Source organism: Silene latifolia, chromosome 6 (assembly GCF_048544455.1).
Source record: "Silene latifolia isolate original U9 population chromosome 6, ASM4854445v1, whole genome shotgun sequence".
In the NCBI taxonomy this organism is placed as follows: domain Eukaryota; kingdom Viridiplantae; phylum Streptophyta; class Magnoliopsida; order Caryophyllales; family Caryophyllaceae; genus Silene; species Silene latifolia.
The window spans coordinates 127,224,407-127,238,564 of NC_133531.1; the positions used below are offsets into that span (position 1 = coordinate 127,224,407).

The 14,158-nt window shown below is 35.9% G+C and overlaps 1 protein-coding gene and 1 pseudogene across 1 annotated transcript; both read left to right on the top strand.

The window, feature by feature from the left end:
* The first annotated feature begins 390 nt into the window (after positions 1-390).
* LOC141587252 (puromycin-sensitive aminopeptidase-like) lies at positions 391-9,153 on the top strand. Its single transcript, XM_074408703.1, has 33 exons — positions 391-575; positions 987-1,067; positions 1,173-1,217; positions 1,680-1,820; positions 1,984-2,059; positions 2,147-2,226; positions 2,378-2,491; positions 2,572-2,646; positions 2,747-2,854; positions 3,069-3,281; positions 3,375-3,436; positions 3,554-3,581; positions 3,895-3,981; positions 4,072-4,097; positions 4,205-4,268; positions 4,360-4,440; positions 4,569-4,616; positions 4,709-4,727; positions 4,971-4,975; positions 5,062-5,073; positions 5,197-5,253; positions 5,360-5,469; positions 5,549-5,629; positions 5,723-5,906; positions 6,273-6,421; positions 6,781-6,919; positions 7,027-7,173; positions 7,305-7,386; positions 7,475-7,650; positions 8,265-8,375; positions 8,468-8,584; positions 8,728-8,799; positions 8,888-9,153. Exons 1-33 carry the CDS (start codon positions 498-500, stop codon positions 8,966-8,968), a joined length of 2,949 nt encoding a protein of 982 aa, XP_074264804.1. The 5' UTR covers positions 391-497; the 3' UTR covers positions 8,969-9,153.
* Positions 9,154-10,921: 1,768 nt separating this feature from the next.
* On the top strand, positions 10,922-11,796 carry LOC141658979 (AP2/ERF and B3 domain-containing transcription factor At1g51120-like; annotated as a pseudogene).
* The last annotated feature ends 2,362 nt before the right edge of the window (positions 11,797-14,158 follow it).

Genomic DNA, 14,158 nt, shown 5'->3' on the forward strand with positions numbered 1-14,158 from the left:
GATAAAAACTATTTTTATAAATAAATATTCAAACTGATCTCTTTTTATATCAATCCTAGTATAAATAAATCATCTGTGATCTGTGTCAAAATCATACATCTTCAATTTCGTTAATTCCTGTGTTATTCTCACCATCATCATCATCCTCATTTTTTCTAAGGTAAAATTCCCACAAATCTTAATTCTTTTATTTTCTAATTACTTTGAACTTTATTTTCATCCATTCAATTTAATTAATTTTATTTGTCATTTTTTTGAATTATCAAGGTATAAAAACAATTGGGTTGATAGGTTATTTATAGCCCACCTCATATTTCACCCTTTCATTTATTTTCTTGTGGATATTCACTCTTCTAGTGATTTGGGATTTTGGGGTTTTTGATTTTGTTTCTTGGGGTTTAAGTAGTGACGTGCTAGGGCTGAGCAAAAATATCCGATCCGATTTTAAAACCCAAAACGGTTTAATAATCCATCAGGGTTTTGTATTTTTCAGTTGAATGGCTCGGTTGGTTCTACCTAGTAGATGTTCAGTTTTATCCAAGACAAGTTTTTTGGGATTGGTTTCATCTTCTCCTGTGATTCCCTTTTCATAATTTCTCATGTTTTGTATTTTCGGATCGTTTTTATGTATGTTTGTACTTTAACTTGGTCAGAGATTAATGAAAGATTGTGTCTTTTGTTTGTGAATTTGTGATGTAGAAGTGTTAAGTTTTTGAATTAGTGAAGGATTGAGTTTTGTGATTGTTGTTGGTTTGTAGTTGATAGGAAATTTGGACTTGGGCCGTGTTTTACGTTCATGCAGCGAGTTTTTTTAATCCGAAAGCCGTCTATCTAATGTTATGTAGTTGCCTTGAAGTTTAAATCAAGGATTTTAGAATGAACAAATTAGATATTGAGTGGCATTTGAGATCCATCTATGATATGTAATGTGGGCACACTTTGCTGTTAGATGTTATTGACTCCGATTTTTGCTGTTACACTTACAGCTACAGGGTTTGTATCGAGTCACACCAGTTCAACGTTCAGTCAAGTGTCTCTCTACCTATAGAAGGATCTCTAGTTTGAAGGTTGGTTTGTTTTTCGATTGTTCATTGAATGTCGTTCTAGTTGCTATTTTGCTATTGTCAATTTACGATTAAACTGTACTGAATGTGATATGATAATTGTTTTAGGCTGCCCTGCAAAGGACCCGTCGTTTCCCATATTCATCCCTATATGTAAGTTTGATGACTATGAGCTTCAGTTTGTAGTGTGATTATTGTACTACACATTGCTGTCATGTTTCTTGCTGTGTTACTCTGATTCCGCTCCATGTGTTGGATGCCACATGGTGTCGGACTATCGTACTCGGCTATGCTATTGAAATGTTTATTGTTTTGACCGAAAATGAAGTGTAAGAATGTTATGTCGTGTCGGAATGTCAGACATATGGCACACAACCGAAGTTAAGTGTCTAAGGCCTGTCTCTTTTGCACCTAATTTCAGTTCAGGTCAGGTCTTATTTGCTAAGTTAGCTCAGTTCGTTTTTACTTTTCACGGCAGTTTAGGTCGTATAAGTTCAGTTCAACTCAGAAAGATTCAAGAATGGGGCCTAAGTAATTTAGGATTCATATGCTGTGTTATGTATTTGTTGTTACGTTTTGCACCTCCTCATTACCATGTTACATTTTTGTATTCAGAGGAGTAAGGAGGTCAAAGGAAGATTTATCTGTTCAGTTGCAACTGAACCGTTGCCAAAGGAAGCTGAAGAATTGAACATGGAAGCTCCTAAAGAATTTTTTCTGAAGGACTACAAGAAGCCTGATTACTATTTTGATACTGTATGTGCTTTGTTTTTGCTTGCCAATAGTGGGGTATATATACTGGGTAGCTTTACTGCACTACTACGCTCCTGAGGAGTGTGCTGTTTATGTTTGCTTTCTTTATTTGACTTTTGTAGTTATGAGATCTTTGTGTTGACCTATCACTTTTCTCTTGTTGAAGGTGGATTTGAAATTTTTGTTGGACGAAGAGAAGACCCTTGTGTTTTCAAAAATTACTGTCCTCCCTGGAGTTGAAGGTATATTAGCACCCGTTTCTATTATATGATTGAATGAGCTCTATCGTAAAAATTGAACTTGATAGTAAATTCTTGTCATGTTTGTAGGTTCTTCCCCATCTCCTTTGAACTTGGTAGGCGGTGATCTAAAGCTGATCTCCATCAAAGTTAATGGGAATGATCTAAAGGTGTGCTAGTATATTTTATGTACAAATTCTGGAGTCTGGACAACTCATCTTGCTTACATTTTTTTCTGTTGTCATTAATTTAGAGCTCTATAACATTTGTTGAATCTTAAAGAGCTCATATAAATGCTTATTACTTATTGGCTTTGCTCAGGAGGGAGATTTTAATGTTGATTCACGTCATCTGTCTATCGCATCCCCTCCTAGTGGTACATTCACTTTGGAAATTGTTACTGAGATATACCCTCAAAGCAACACATCACTAGAGGTAAAGATCGTTTGTTATCTTATGAGTCACGTAAATTCTCTATGAATAATAACTAATCCATGTCACATTCTTTAACACAGGGTTTATACAAATCCTCTGGTAATTTCTGCACTCAATGTGAAGCAGAGGGTTTCCGTAAAATAACCTTTTTTCAGGTTTGCTTCCTATTGTTGAGTTGATTATCTGATTTTTGTTTTTTTTTTTTTTAATTGAAGGAGTTAATTCATTCAAATTGCTAATTTGTTACTTCATTAGGATCGTCCTGATATCATGGCAAAATATACCGTTCGTATTGAAGCTGATAAGTCCAAGTATCCAGTCTTGTTATCCAATGGAAATCTTATTGGTCAAGGAGATATTGAGGTGAGCTCTAGAAGTCAGCCTGTGGCAATTTCTACAGCTTTTTCAGTAGTATTATTATGATGCATGCATATGTCATCTTGCTTAGTTGGTAAATAATTGAGGTGTGTACTCGTAATATGCGTTTGAAACCCGTCATCATCAAAACTGCCCTTGTGGCTTCATAGACCAAAACAAAAACTAACTAAAGATTTATTATTTGTTTGCGTTATTATAGGGTGGGAAACATTTCGCCATTTGGGAGGATCCCTTCAAGAAGCCATGCTATTTGTTTGCATTAGTTGCTGGCTCGCTGGAGAGCAGAGATGACACATTTGTTACTCGTTCTGGACGCGAGGTTTCTCTCAGGATATGGACCCCCTCTGAAGACTTGCCTAAGACGGCTCATGCCATGTATTCTCTCAAGGCTGCAATGAAGTGGGATGAAGATGTTAGTTTCTTAAATTTTTAGTCTTTTAGATGTCTGTGAGTTAAATACTAACATGCTAAATTGATTCTAAACCTATATGCTCTTCTATTTTAGGTATTTGGGTTAGAGTATGATCTGGATCTTTTTAATATTGTCGCAGTTCCAGACTTCAATATGTAAGTTATCTTCTAAGGAAATCTTCTGTTTATCTTTCTACGGTAGATGCCTTTTTGTTTTTTTGGTATTTATAAGTTTGGTGAAAACGACTCAAAATTGTTTGGTGTGCTTGGCAGGGGAGCTATGGAAAACAAGAGTTTGAATGTATGCTCTTGGAATCTCTAACTAGTATTTAGTGATTGCTCTTGATGTTGATATAAATATGAATTTTGAGACTCGCTAAGCGCTACTCTCCTATTAGACGATTTTATGGTATGAGACCGGCCCAAAAGGAGAGTATCCCAAAGGAAAATACCTGTATTTGTATAACTTCTAACGTTCTAAACTCGTCATAATATTGCATACTGTATGTCTAATATGAGTTTCTTGATTGGTCCTATTATTTGTATGCTTATCTTGCTGTTTAGACTGTCTTATACAACAAACTGTGATTAAACTCAAGTTTTGCTTTTGGCAGATATTCAATTCTAAGCTCGTTTTGGCATCTCCAGAAACGGCTACCGATGTAGATTATGCTGCAATTTTGGGTGTGATTGGTCATGAGGTATGCTTTGAGGGTTAGATAGTTATGGTTTTCTTTTCCCTTTTTCTGACTTAGCCTCCTTTAATTCTTTCCCATAATGTTTTCTTGCAGTATTTCCACAACTGGACTGGAAACAGGTAAAAATTAATCTTGTTTAAAGCATATACCTTCTATTCTCTTGCAATTATGCTAGTACCTTCCCTTAATGGATTTTGAGCAACTTTCTTTCTTATGCTTTCCGCAGAGTAACATGCCGCGACTGGTTTCAGCTCAGCTTGAAGGAAGGGCTAACTGTTTTCCGTGATCAGGTAGAGACATTTGTAAGATCCTGTATGAGTTCGTAGGAATTAAGCTACTGTCATTTCCTTCTCTCATAGTAATCTTATTATATTTGCATAGGAATTTTCCTCGGACATGGGAAGTCGCACTGTAAAACGGATTGCTGATGTTTCAAAGCTTCGAAATTTTCAGTACCCTCAGGTAACTTCGACTGGCTTGATGCCTTCTCTTTGATGTGAATACTTTTTACCATCTATTCTCAGGCCCTTTTTTTTTCCTGAACAAGTAATGAATTATGGCATGTGTTAACCTTGATTTTCATTTCTCAGGATGCTGGTCCCATGGCTCATCCTGTTCGTCCACACTCATACATCAAGGTAGGTTTCTTTTTCTCTCATTTGTTCATATATTTTTCAGGTTTTCTGTTTAAGTTCGGTCATGATTTTTTTTTGTCTGGAAATGTTTGCAGATGGACAATTTCTACACTGGTAATTTTCATTTGCTAACTATTACATCACAAAAACTGATGGTATTACCCGTGACTCTGTGAGACCAACCCGTTGAATACACAAGGAAAGGATTTGGGTTGATCTCACATATGAGACTGCGCTCATACTAGACTCGTTGTTTCTATATACGTTAATTTTTTCGTGAATTTCGTTTTTCCAATTACTAACTGCTGATATGGTTTGATTTATGCTCTGACATACGGCATCTGGTGGGAAATGCAGTCACGGTATGTCTTGACTTCTATTCACTGCATTTACTTGTAGCGCCTTTTATTTGTCACAAACAACTTATCTAGTATTGTTTCTTATGCAGGTGTATGAAAAGGTGCACACTTTGTTCGAAATTCTCTCTTCCAACTTTTTTGATTAAGGCCAAGACAAATTTGTGTTACTATTGTACGTAATTTTTCTTTTAATTGTATATTGAGGTTGTTTTTACCATTAATAGGGAGCAGAAGTTGTCAGGATGTATAAAACCTTGTTGGGAAGCGAAGGGTTCCGGAAGGTAATAAGCAGTCCCAGATGGTGCTTTGTTTACCGTAACATTTCTTATCTTTCTTTCCGATACTCGTCTTTATCTTTAAGTCTAACATATACGTTCTCAACAATAGGGTATGGATTTGTACTTTAAGAGACATGACGGACAAGCAGTAACATGTGAAGATTTCTACTCTGCTATGAGAGATGCAAATAATGCAGATTTCTCAAATTTCTTACTTTGGTGAGTTCTTGTTTCATGTGCTCGTTTAATTCAAACGTCGTCGTCGGCTTCTTGGATTAACAAATAACTATAATATAAGGTACTCGCAAGCTGGGACACCTAATGTAAAAGTAACCTCGTCTTATGATGCCGATAAGAAGACATTTACCTTAAATTTCAGGTACAATTAATAGTATCTCAGGTCCTTATTTCTTCTCTTTATTTTTCTGCTATACATTTGCCAATGCCTGTTGTTTGTGGGATAAATTTGCAGCCAAGAGGTTCCACCAACTCCTGGGCAATCAGTTAAAGAGCCCATGTTTATTCCAGTTGCTGTCGGTTTGCTGGACTCTCATGGAAATGACATTCCGTTATCATCTGTTTATCATGATGGGAAATTTGAGTCTTTGTCTTCCAATGGTCAACCTACTTACACTACTGTTCTCCGTGTAACAAAGGTTTGAATGCGAGTGGTTTTCTCTCTCTCTTTTTTTTTCTTCCCGGATATAACATTTTAATGAAACCACGAGATTTACCTGCGATAAAAGTTGACCCAGTTGAGAATCCTACGGTCTTTCTCATGGTATTAAACTTAGATTGATCTCATAATTATGGTCGGTCTTTGCAATGTAATGGAACTGATATCTCATCCCGGTCATACAGTCTTAAAATTCAGTCGTAGTAACCTTCAGACCTTGATAAATCGGTTGTGATGCGATGTTGAGGCCCAAACTTAATACCATGGTCATGATATTTTGATGATGGGCTTCAGTATGTGCCATTTACATCTACGCTCTGACTATTCTCTGTGTGAATCCTTGCAGAAAGAAGAAATATTTGTATTTTCTGATATTTCTGAGAAGCCAGTTCCTTCTTTATTAAGGGGCTTCAGTGCACCTATCCGTCTTGAATCTGATACATCTGACGATGACCTGTTTTTCCTCCTTGCCCATGATTCTGATGAATTCAACCGGTATGTGTACTAAGATTACAGTGAAATCTTGTATGGGACCGTCTCACATAAGGTCTCACACACATGTGAGACCAACTAAAACTATTCATCAATTAAGTATTAGGATAATGGAATGGGTTGATCTAGTAAGACAAAGACTAGTTATCCTTTGGTTTCGATTATGATGGAATAAAACAAAAGGACTCACTAATTGGCCACCCCTCTTTTGAATGTGAAGTGGCAGCCTCTTTGTGCTGTTTACACAATGCCAAGGGTGTGTACGTCTGACCCCCTTTACCACGCCTTTTTATGTGAGCCCTTGACGCATAGCGGTAATGTTCTTGTGCTATATGTCTGATTGATGGGTCTTTCTGATGCAGTTGGGAGGCTGGTCAGATTCTGGGCAGGAAGTTGATGCTGAGCTTAGTTGCAGACTTCCAACAAAATAAGCCTTTGGTCTTAAACGAAAAATTTGTCAATGGTCTCAAATGCATTCTTGGTGACAAAAAGTTGGATAAAGTATGAACTTAATATCATCCTTTTCTTGTATTTTCTTATTCTGGTTTCTTTCTTTTACATTTTAGAAATGTACTGATGTTTATTCTCTTTCCTTCTCTCTTTCAAAGGAATTCATTGCAAAGGCTATAACTCTTCCTAGTGAAAGGGAGATCATGGATTTGATGGATGTAGCAGATCCTGATGCTGTTCATGAAGTCCGAACTTTCATCAGAAAGCAGCTTGCGTTGCAGCTAAAATCCGAGTTTCTCAGCACGGTGAGCATCATATTATTTTATTTCTCAGAAGGGGGAAAGCAATTTTGATGCTGACATTAACACTTCTTCAATGACTTTAAATGCTGTTATGCTGACATTTACTGAAAACGAACTTCTTCTGATTTTATCAGGTTGAAGAAAACAGATGTTCGGAGCAATATGTATTTGACCATCCCAATATGGCTAGAAGGGCACTAAAGAATATTGCACTTGGTCAGTTATCAGTCTTTATATGCCCTATTGTTTTGGTTTCGTAACTATATACTGTATTTCACTCTAAAACAAAATGTCTATATTGCAGCATATATTGCATGTCTCGATGATCCAAAATGCACCGAACTTGTACTGAATGAGTATAAAACAGCAAGAAACATGAGTGATCAATTTGGAGCTCTGACGGCCATTTCCCAGAACCCAGGGAATGTTCGGGATGAAATTCTGTCTGACTTCTATGAGAAGTGGCAGAATGACTTTTTGGTGAGTGGCCACTGGTTATTTATTTAAGACTGAGATTACTCTTTATTTATCTGCTACTATTTCAAGATTGCTTTAGTCAGTTTGCATATCATATTACCTTGTCAATTTAATGTCATCCACTGATATGCATCATTTGTCTGATTCTATCTTAAACTTAGCAAGTAGTTCTATGGTGATTGGTGAACTCTCTTCTTCTCCTATTAGACTTTTTTGGGGAAGGGGTTAAATTAGGGTGATGGTGGCAGGGTACTGTATAGGAGAATCGGGAGATATGTGCTTAGTTAATGCATATCAGACCTTTTCATACTGAAATTTTTCAAAGCTCGATTGAGTTTATGGTGATTTGCTTACAAGAAATAAACTCGAAGGATTTCAACATTTCACCTAAATAAATAAATTGTGTTCTTAGTTTATTCTAACGGTACAACAACAGAGCCTTAAAACCAACATGGTTTGGGATCAGCTAGCATGAATCATCATCCAAATCCTTTTAAGCTTGAATCCACCAAATAAGTGTTTTAGATAAATCATTGTTAATATAACTTTGTTCAACTCGGTTTTTATGTCGTTATATATAACTGACTCTCGCTTCTTTGTTTCCTGTTGGGAAAAAGGTTGTGAACAAGTGGTTCACACTTCAAGCAATGTCAGACATTCCTGGCAATGTTGAGAACGTTAAGAAGCTCTTGGAACATCCAGCATTTGACCTTCGCAATCCAAACAAGGTTCGTTTTTTGGTCTCGGATCGTGCTTCTTATATTCAAATTTCAAATGCTTTAAGCTATCATGAGATCATGATGTTACTCATGTGGATTAGGTCTATTCGTTGATCGGAGGCTTTTGTGGATCCCTTGTAAATTTCCACGCAAAGGATGGATCGGGATATAAGTTTTTGGGAGATTTGGTAGTTCAGCTAGATAAAATTAACCCTCAGGTATCGTGTTCATTGAATCTTTAAATAGAGTAAGATACTATGCATCGTATGACGATCCTTCTCAGTTCTTATCTACCCCAAGCCATTTTAGGAGACCTGTTAAATCTCCATGTAACCCAAAACCGTGTGAATTTGTAATACAGGTGGCTTCAAGGATGGTGTCGTCTTTATCTCGATGGAAGCGTTATGATGAGACCCGACAAACCCTTGCAAAGGTAAGCTAGTCTCCTATTGCTCATATACATCCCAAGCCTTTCATCCGGACAATCATGACCGCTGACATTGCTGTTTGTTGAATTGCAGGTTCAGCTGGAGAAGATATTGTCCTGCAATGGACTTTCGGAGAACGTTTTTGAGATTGCCTCAAAGAGCTTGGCAGATTAGATGCTCTTTTTCCAGGGAAATTTCCATGTACTTTTAGCATTTTCAAGAAAAACTAATATACCCCATATCTCCGAGGCAGATTTATTTTCCAAAAATAATAAATGTTTTTGAACTATTGTGGGTTTATTACTCAGTTGCGGACTTGCGGCCGTTCAAAGAAACAAGTATACATCGTTTAGTGGTAATTAAACTCTACTTTTTTCAGTTTCCGCATCGATTATTTGATCATAATATTACGGTAAAATTAATAAAAATGAGACACCAACAAAGCCGTGGTTAAAAAGCATTTGATACACTAAAATTACTTGTTTGGTTACTCTCTGAAAAAACACGACTCCTCTTGTATCGACTCTAACTCATGTATAAACTAGCAGGTTGTCTGGATACCGCAATTCACATAAACCGAGTCTATGAATTTCAGTTTCTCTATAATGGAGGAAATTGCTTAGCTAATTTCCCGTATTAAACAATCAGATGAGTTTTTCAAATTCACATGAAATATAAAATTAAGTGAAAATTCTTACAAAAGTTCATTTCTTACGTACAATGATACGAATTGTTAAGATAGTTCCACTTTTTACGCGGCATTTCTGTCTCCTAATTTCTATTTTTTTTTTAAAAAAAATTGTGTAAAATCCGTCATGGGCAAATATGGTAAAATCACAAAATAAGGTTGTGTTACCTAATCCAAACATGAAGAAAATAATCAACTAGAAATTTTATATCCAGAGAATTTTATTTCAAAAACATGCTGGAAATAAAACTAAAATCAAATAAGATGTCCATAATTATTACCAATTTTTTGGAAATGTAAAGATTTTTCATTTTTGTATAAACTTCAGGAAACAATATTTTTCCATAATTATGTACCAATTTTATTCTAAAATATTCTTATTTCCTTGATTAATATAAGAGTAATTATTATTAAATATATATGCATTAACCCTAACAGGCTAACAGTCTTTAGTCTATTTAGTTTTCGCAATTTATTTTCCCACTGTTGGTCCCACGTTGTTCTTTCTTCTTCTTTGTTGAGGTAAGCATAAATCTTCTATAGTACTCTACTCTTTTCGTCACGTTCAATAGTTTACGCGTTTCTTTTTTGGGTGTTTCACTCAATATATAGTTTTACGTTTATGTCTTGGTATGTTTGTAATAATATTAAAAAGTAATTTTCCTATATATATTGGTTTTTGTGTATAAAGCATGTTTTTGATTGAGAAAGATGGAGTATTTTGTTAGACGCAGATGAGATTTAGGTGGTGTTTGACCTTGCTTATATAAAAGAAATGAACTTTTGTAAGAATTCTTACGCTCAGTATATATTAGTATGGAATATTTTTAACCAGTTTTTTAAAAATTGGGTTAAAACACTTACAATTTTTTTGAGTAGTAGTTTATGAAAAAACTCATTTTTATAAAGAAAAACTCTTTTATATAAGTAAAGCCAAATACCACCATAGTATGTAGTCTTTGAGGAGAAGTGCAACTCATAGTTGCGTAAATATGTTGCAAATGAATGCTCAACTACTAGCTTGCTTTTAGGTTGTCATTGTTTCACTTTGTCCTAGATCTTTGAATAGGATTGCTCACAATTTAGCTAAAAATGCTAGGTAATTGTGGGTTTTCCTATTTTCTGTCAAAAAAAAAAAAAAAAAAAAACTAGCTAGCTAGCTAGTCTAATAAACTCATGTTGGTCTCTTAATCATTTGTGTTAGAATTCTCAAACACGACGGTCTCGTATGGTATTTTTGGGTGAAACCGCTTCATTTATCATTGTAATATAATCTTTTTGGTGTATGTCTCATAATATCGTGTGTGTGCAAGACGGCCTCTAGGGAGACGAAAGTTGTGGTGATGGGAGATATGACGACATTGAGGGTAATTTTAAAGTCCAAAGATTTGGATTCAGTTAGCGCGGACTCTCCACCACAACGACCCACTTAAAAATACAAAGGGGTTGTCCGCCAAGCAAATGGTAATTGGGGTGCCCAAATATACGCGAACCACAACCGCATTTGGCTAGGCAACTTCAAGACAGAGGAATTGGCGGCCGCTGCCTATGATAGCGCGGCCCTCAAACTCCGGCATGACTTACATAGAAACTTTCCTTTGAACGACTTTACTTGTCATGAGTCAGACTTCCAAGCACTCTATACAACACTGATCAAGTCCTAGATATGATCAAAGACGGATCTTACCAATCAAAGTTTTGTGGGTACCTCTCAATGGCCCAAGTTATTGGGTTTTCTCAAACAAGGCCCAATAATAATAGCCCAAGCCCAAGAGAAGGTTATTTTTGCGAAGAACTGTTTAGAAAGGAATTAACACCACCCGGCGATGTTGGAAAACTTAAGAGGCTTGTGATCCCAAAGCAGTATGCCCTCAAGTATTTCAATCCCGACAAGCTTGGTGGTCAAGAAGGCGGTGACAATGGCGATTTGGAGCTAACTTTCTATGATAAATCAATGAAGAATTGGAAGTTTAAGTGTTGTTATTGGCAAAGTAGCTCTAGCTTTGTTTTTACAAGAGGTTGGAATGGTTTTTTGTTAAGAGTAAGGATTTGAAGGCCAAGGATATTGTGGCTTTCTATAATTGTGAGTTAATGGGGAATAATAATGGTAATAATGTTGGTACAAAATTTTATGTGATTGATATTGTGAGTTTTAATGAAAGTGAAGGAAGTTCTTCTAGAAAAGAAGAGTTGGAGGAAGATATTGCTAATGATGAGGAATTGCAGGCAACCAAGGATGAAGTTGAGGAAACAACTCTAGAAAATGAAGACAAGGGTGCAAATTTTGCCTCAAAATTGTAATACAGATAGCTAATAGTAGTAGTCAATTTTTTCCCTTGTCATTCTTATTTAGGATACAACCGATGTAGGACATTGGGAGGTATAATAAGTCTTACAATAAAGTCACATATTCTCATTTTATCTGTTTTAAGCTTGAGACGACTCAAATACATGCCAAATTATCTCACTTGTTGCCTAGGAAATATTTAAAGTTTTGTCTTTATTACCATGTGGTAGTATTTGACCCGTCTTAAGCGAAAGACGATATATAGCATTCGTTTTAAGCAAGACTTACAGAATAACGTTATTTTCGAACTGGTTCACTTATATACATATTAAGGCTAAATAAAATACAATATATAATGGTCGCACGTATTAGACATTCAAGACAATGAAATGCGTACATAAATTTAGGATTCGGTGAGAACGATAGGACATTAGACAAAATTAGACGGAAACAATTAAATATTCACGCAACTTCAGAAGCCCAACTTACGCGCTAAACTAACATACTGACTTCAGAAGCCCAACTTACGCACTAAATCAATTTCTTTGTTTTTTTTTTTCTCCACGTACTTCAATTTCCTAATCGATTGAATCAGGTGAAGCTTTTTTTATCTACATGACATTGTATCCTTTTTCCGACAATATTCCACACAAACAAACTCGATCCACCACAGACAGTCGGCGAAGCAACCTAGATAGTATTAGAAAGTTGTGGGTCCCCCACTTTCCTAATCTATTTCTTGGTTGCCTTTGACGTCAGGTGTTTTTCCTCAGCTTAGTTTATTTTGATAAGTTTGTTTAATTTCCTAATTAATTTAGGTATATAGTTTTGGGTACAATAATATTATATAAAGATCCGACTATATTTCATGTAAATTAAAAGAGAAAGGTAGAGAACTTGAAGAGGTAAGTTTGAGAGCTCGTCTTTATAATATGTAATTCTCTCCATTTAAATTCTTGTGTTCGAGTAAATTCTCGTGTTCTTTCGCGCACAACACGATGGAGTTTGAAATCATCTCCTCGGTGTTGTTTATTTTTTAATTAATTACCTATTTTGCCGAATATAAGGTTGTATTATTATTATTATTATTATTATTATTATTATTATTATTATTAGTTGATTGTATTTTTGTATTTAGGGTTTGAGTTTCATCTTACAGGTCTTGTTTGGTTTCGCGTCTCATCTAAATCTACGGCATGGAGATGTATGTTATAATTTTATTATATAATTTACAAGAATTTCTATGGAGCAACTCACCTTATAACGAAATTTGCTGCTTGTCGTCTAACTACGTTTTTCTCTTCTTCCTTTTGTGTTGTTAGCCTATCATCTATCGTCGTCGTTTCTAGTATTACGGGGAATCTGACAACTTGAGCCTGAAGCAAACGTTGGATATTGCCCTAAAAAATGACGAGAAAGCTGCCTTTATGAGTCTCATCAACGACCCTGGATTCGGAGAAGTGCGTGCTTTTTTTACAGTTGATACCATATTTTATTACGACGCTCTTGAAATTGCAAGGGCGGTCCTTAATGGCGAAACTACCGGTCTTATTGACATGGAAGACAAACTGAAGGATGGAATGACCCCCCTTCATCTTGCCACTACCCGCTGTGCTCCGAGTATCTTCTTCAGAATGGTGGCATAGTTGATGCTGCGTGTGATAACAAAAAACTTAATCTCAAACATGCCACCCCTATTGCCCTCTTAATTTCAACTCCTATCGACTTTAGTTTTTGATAGGTATAAACTTATTAATGGTACAATGTTTATGTTATATATACAGATTCACTAGCAATAACGACACACTTTTTGAGCTGCTTTGGCGGCTTTGCTTTCATTATGTATGTTCTCTACGCTTCATTGTTATATACTTCTGTTATTTCATTTGTCGAATGTATCGATGATTGTGATCTTATAAATTTAATTATTTGCGCGAGCCATTGAGAAACTTAGGGTAATGTTTTTTTTATTCACGATCATCTTATGAAGCTATTGTTTTCATATTTCCACCTGTCCATTTGACTGCTCCAGAGAGCTCGTGTGGAAATTATAAGGTTGTTTGTCCAAAGTGAGCAACATACTTGGGCTAGGGAAGCGTTTCTCAACTACGCACGAAATGGGGAAATGGATCAGTTAGCTGCACTGTTTTTGGCTGCTCCCGAGCTGTTTTTGAAATCTCCAGAAAGAGGCGAGTCGTCTTTGTTGAACAAGCTCAACAATGACTTGAATAACTTGGAGCATAAGACACATATCGAAAACCAGTTGTTACTCCTTGATGTTTTTGCTTTGGTCGGTCACAAGCTAGCTGCATATATAAGGCTTGAAGAATTCGTTGTATGTTCATAAGTCACATACTCATTCATTTTGTCAATTCTTATTTTGTTGCTT

Bases quoted from the DNA above. Each gene is read 5' to 3' on its own strand.
- LOC141587252 (XM_074408703.1), top strand. From the start codon at position 498: ATGGCTCGGTTGGTTCTACCTAGTAGATGTTCAGTTTTATCCAAGACA. The intron at 2,647-2,746 runs GTTTGCTTCCTA...TTACTTCATTAG, and splicing joins GTAAAATAACCTTTTTTCAG to GATCGTCCTGATATCATGGC. The intron at 5,470-5,548 runs GTGAGTTCTTGT...CTATAATATAAG, and splicing joins TTCTCAAATTTCTTACTTTG to GTACTCGCAAGCTGGGACAC.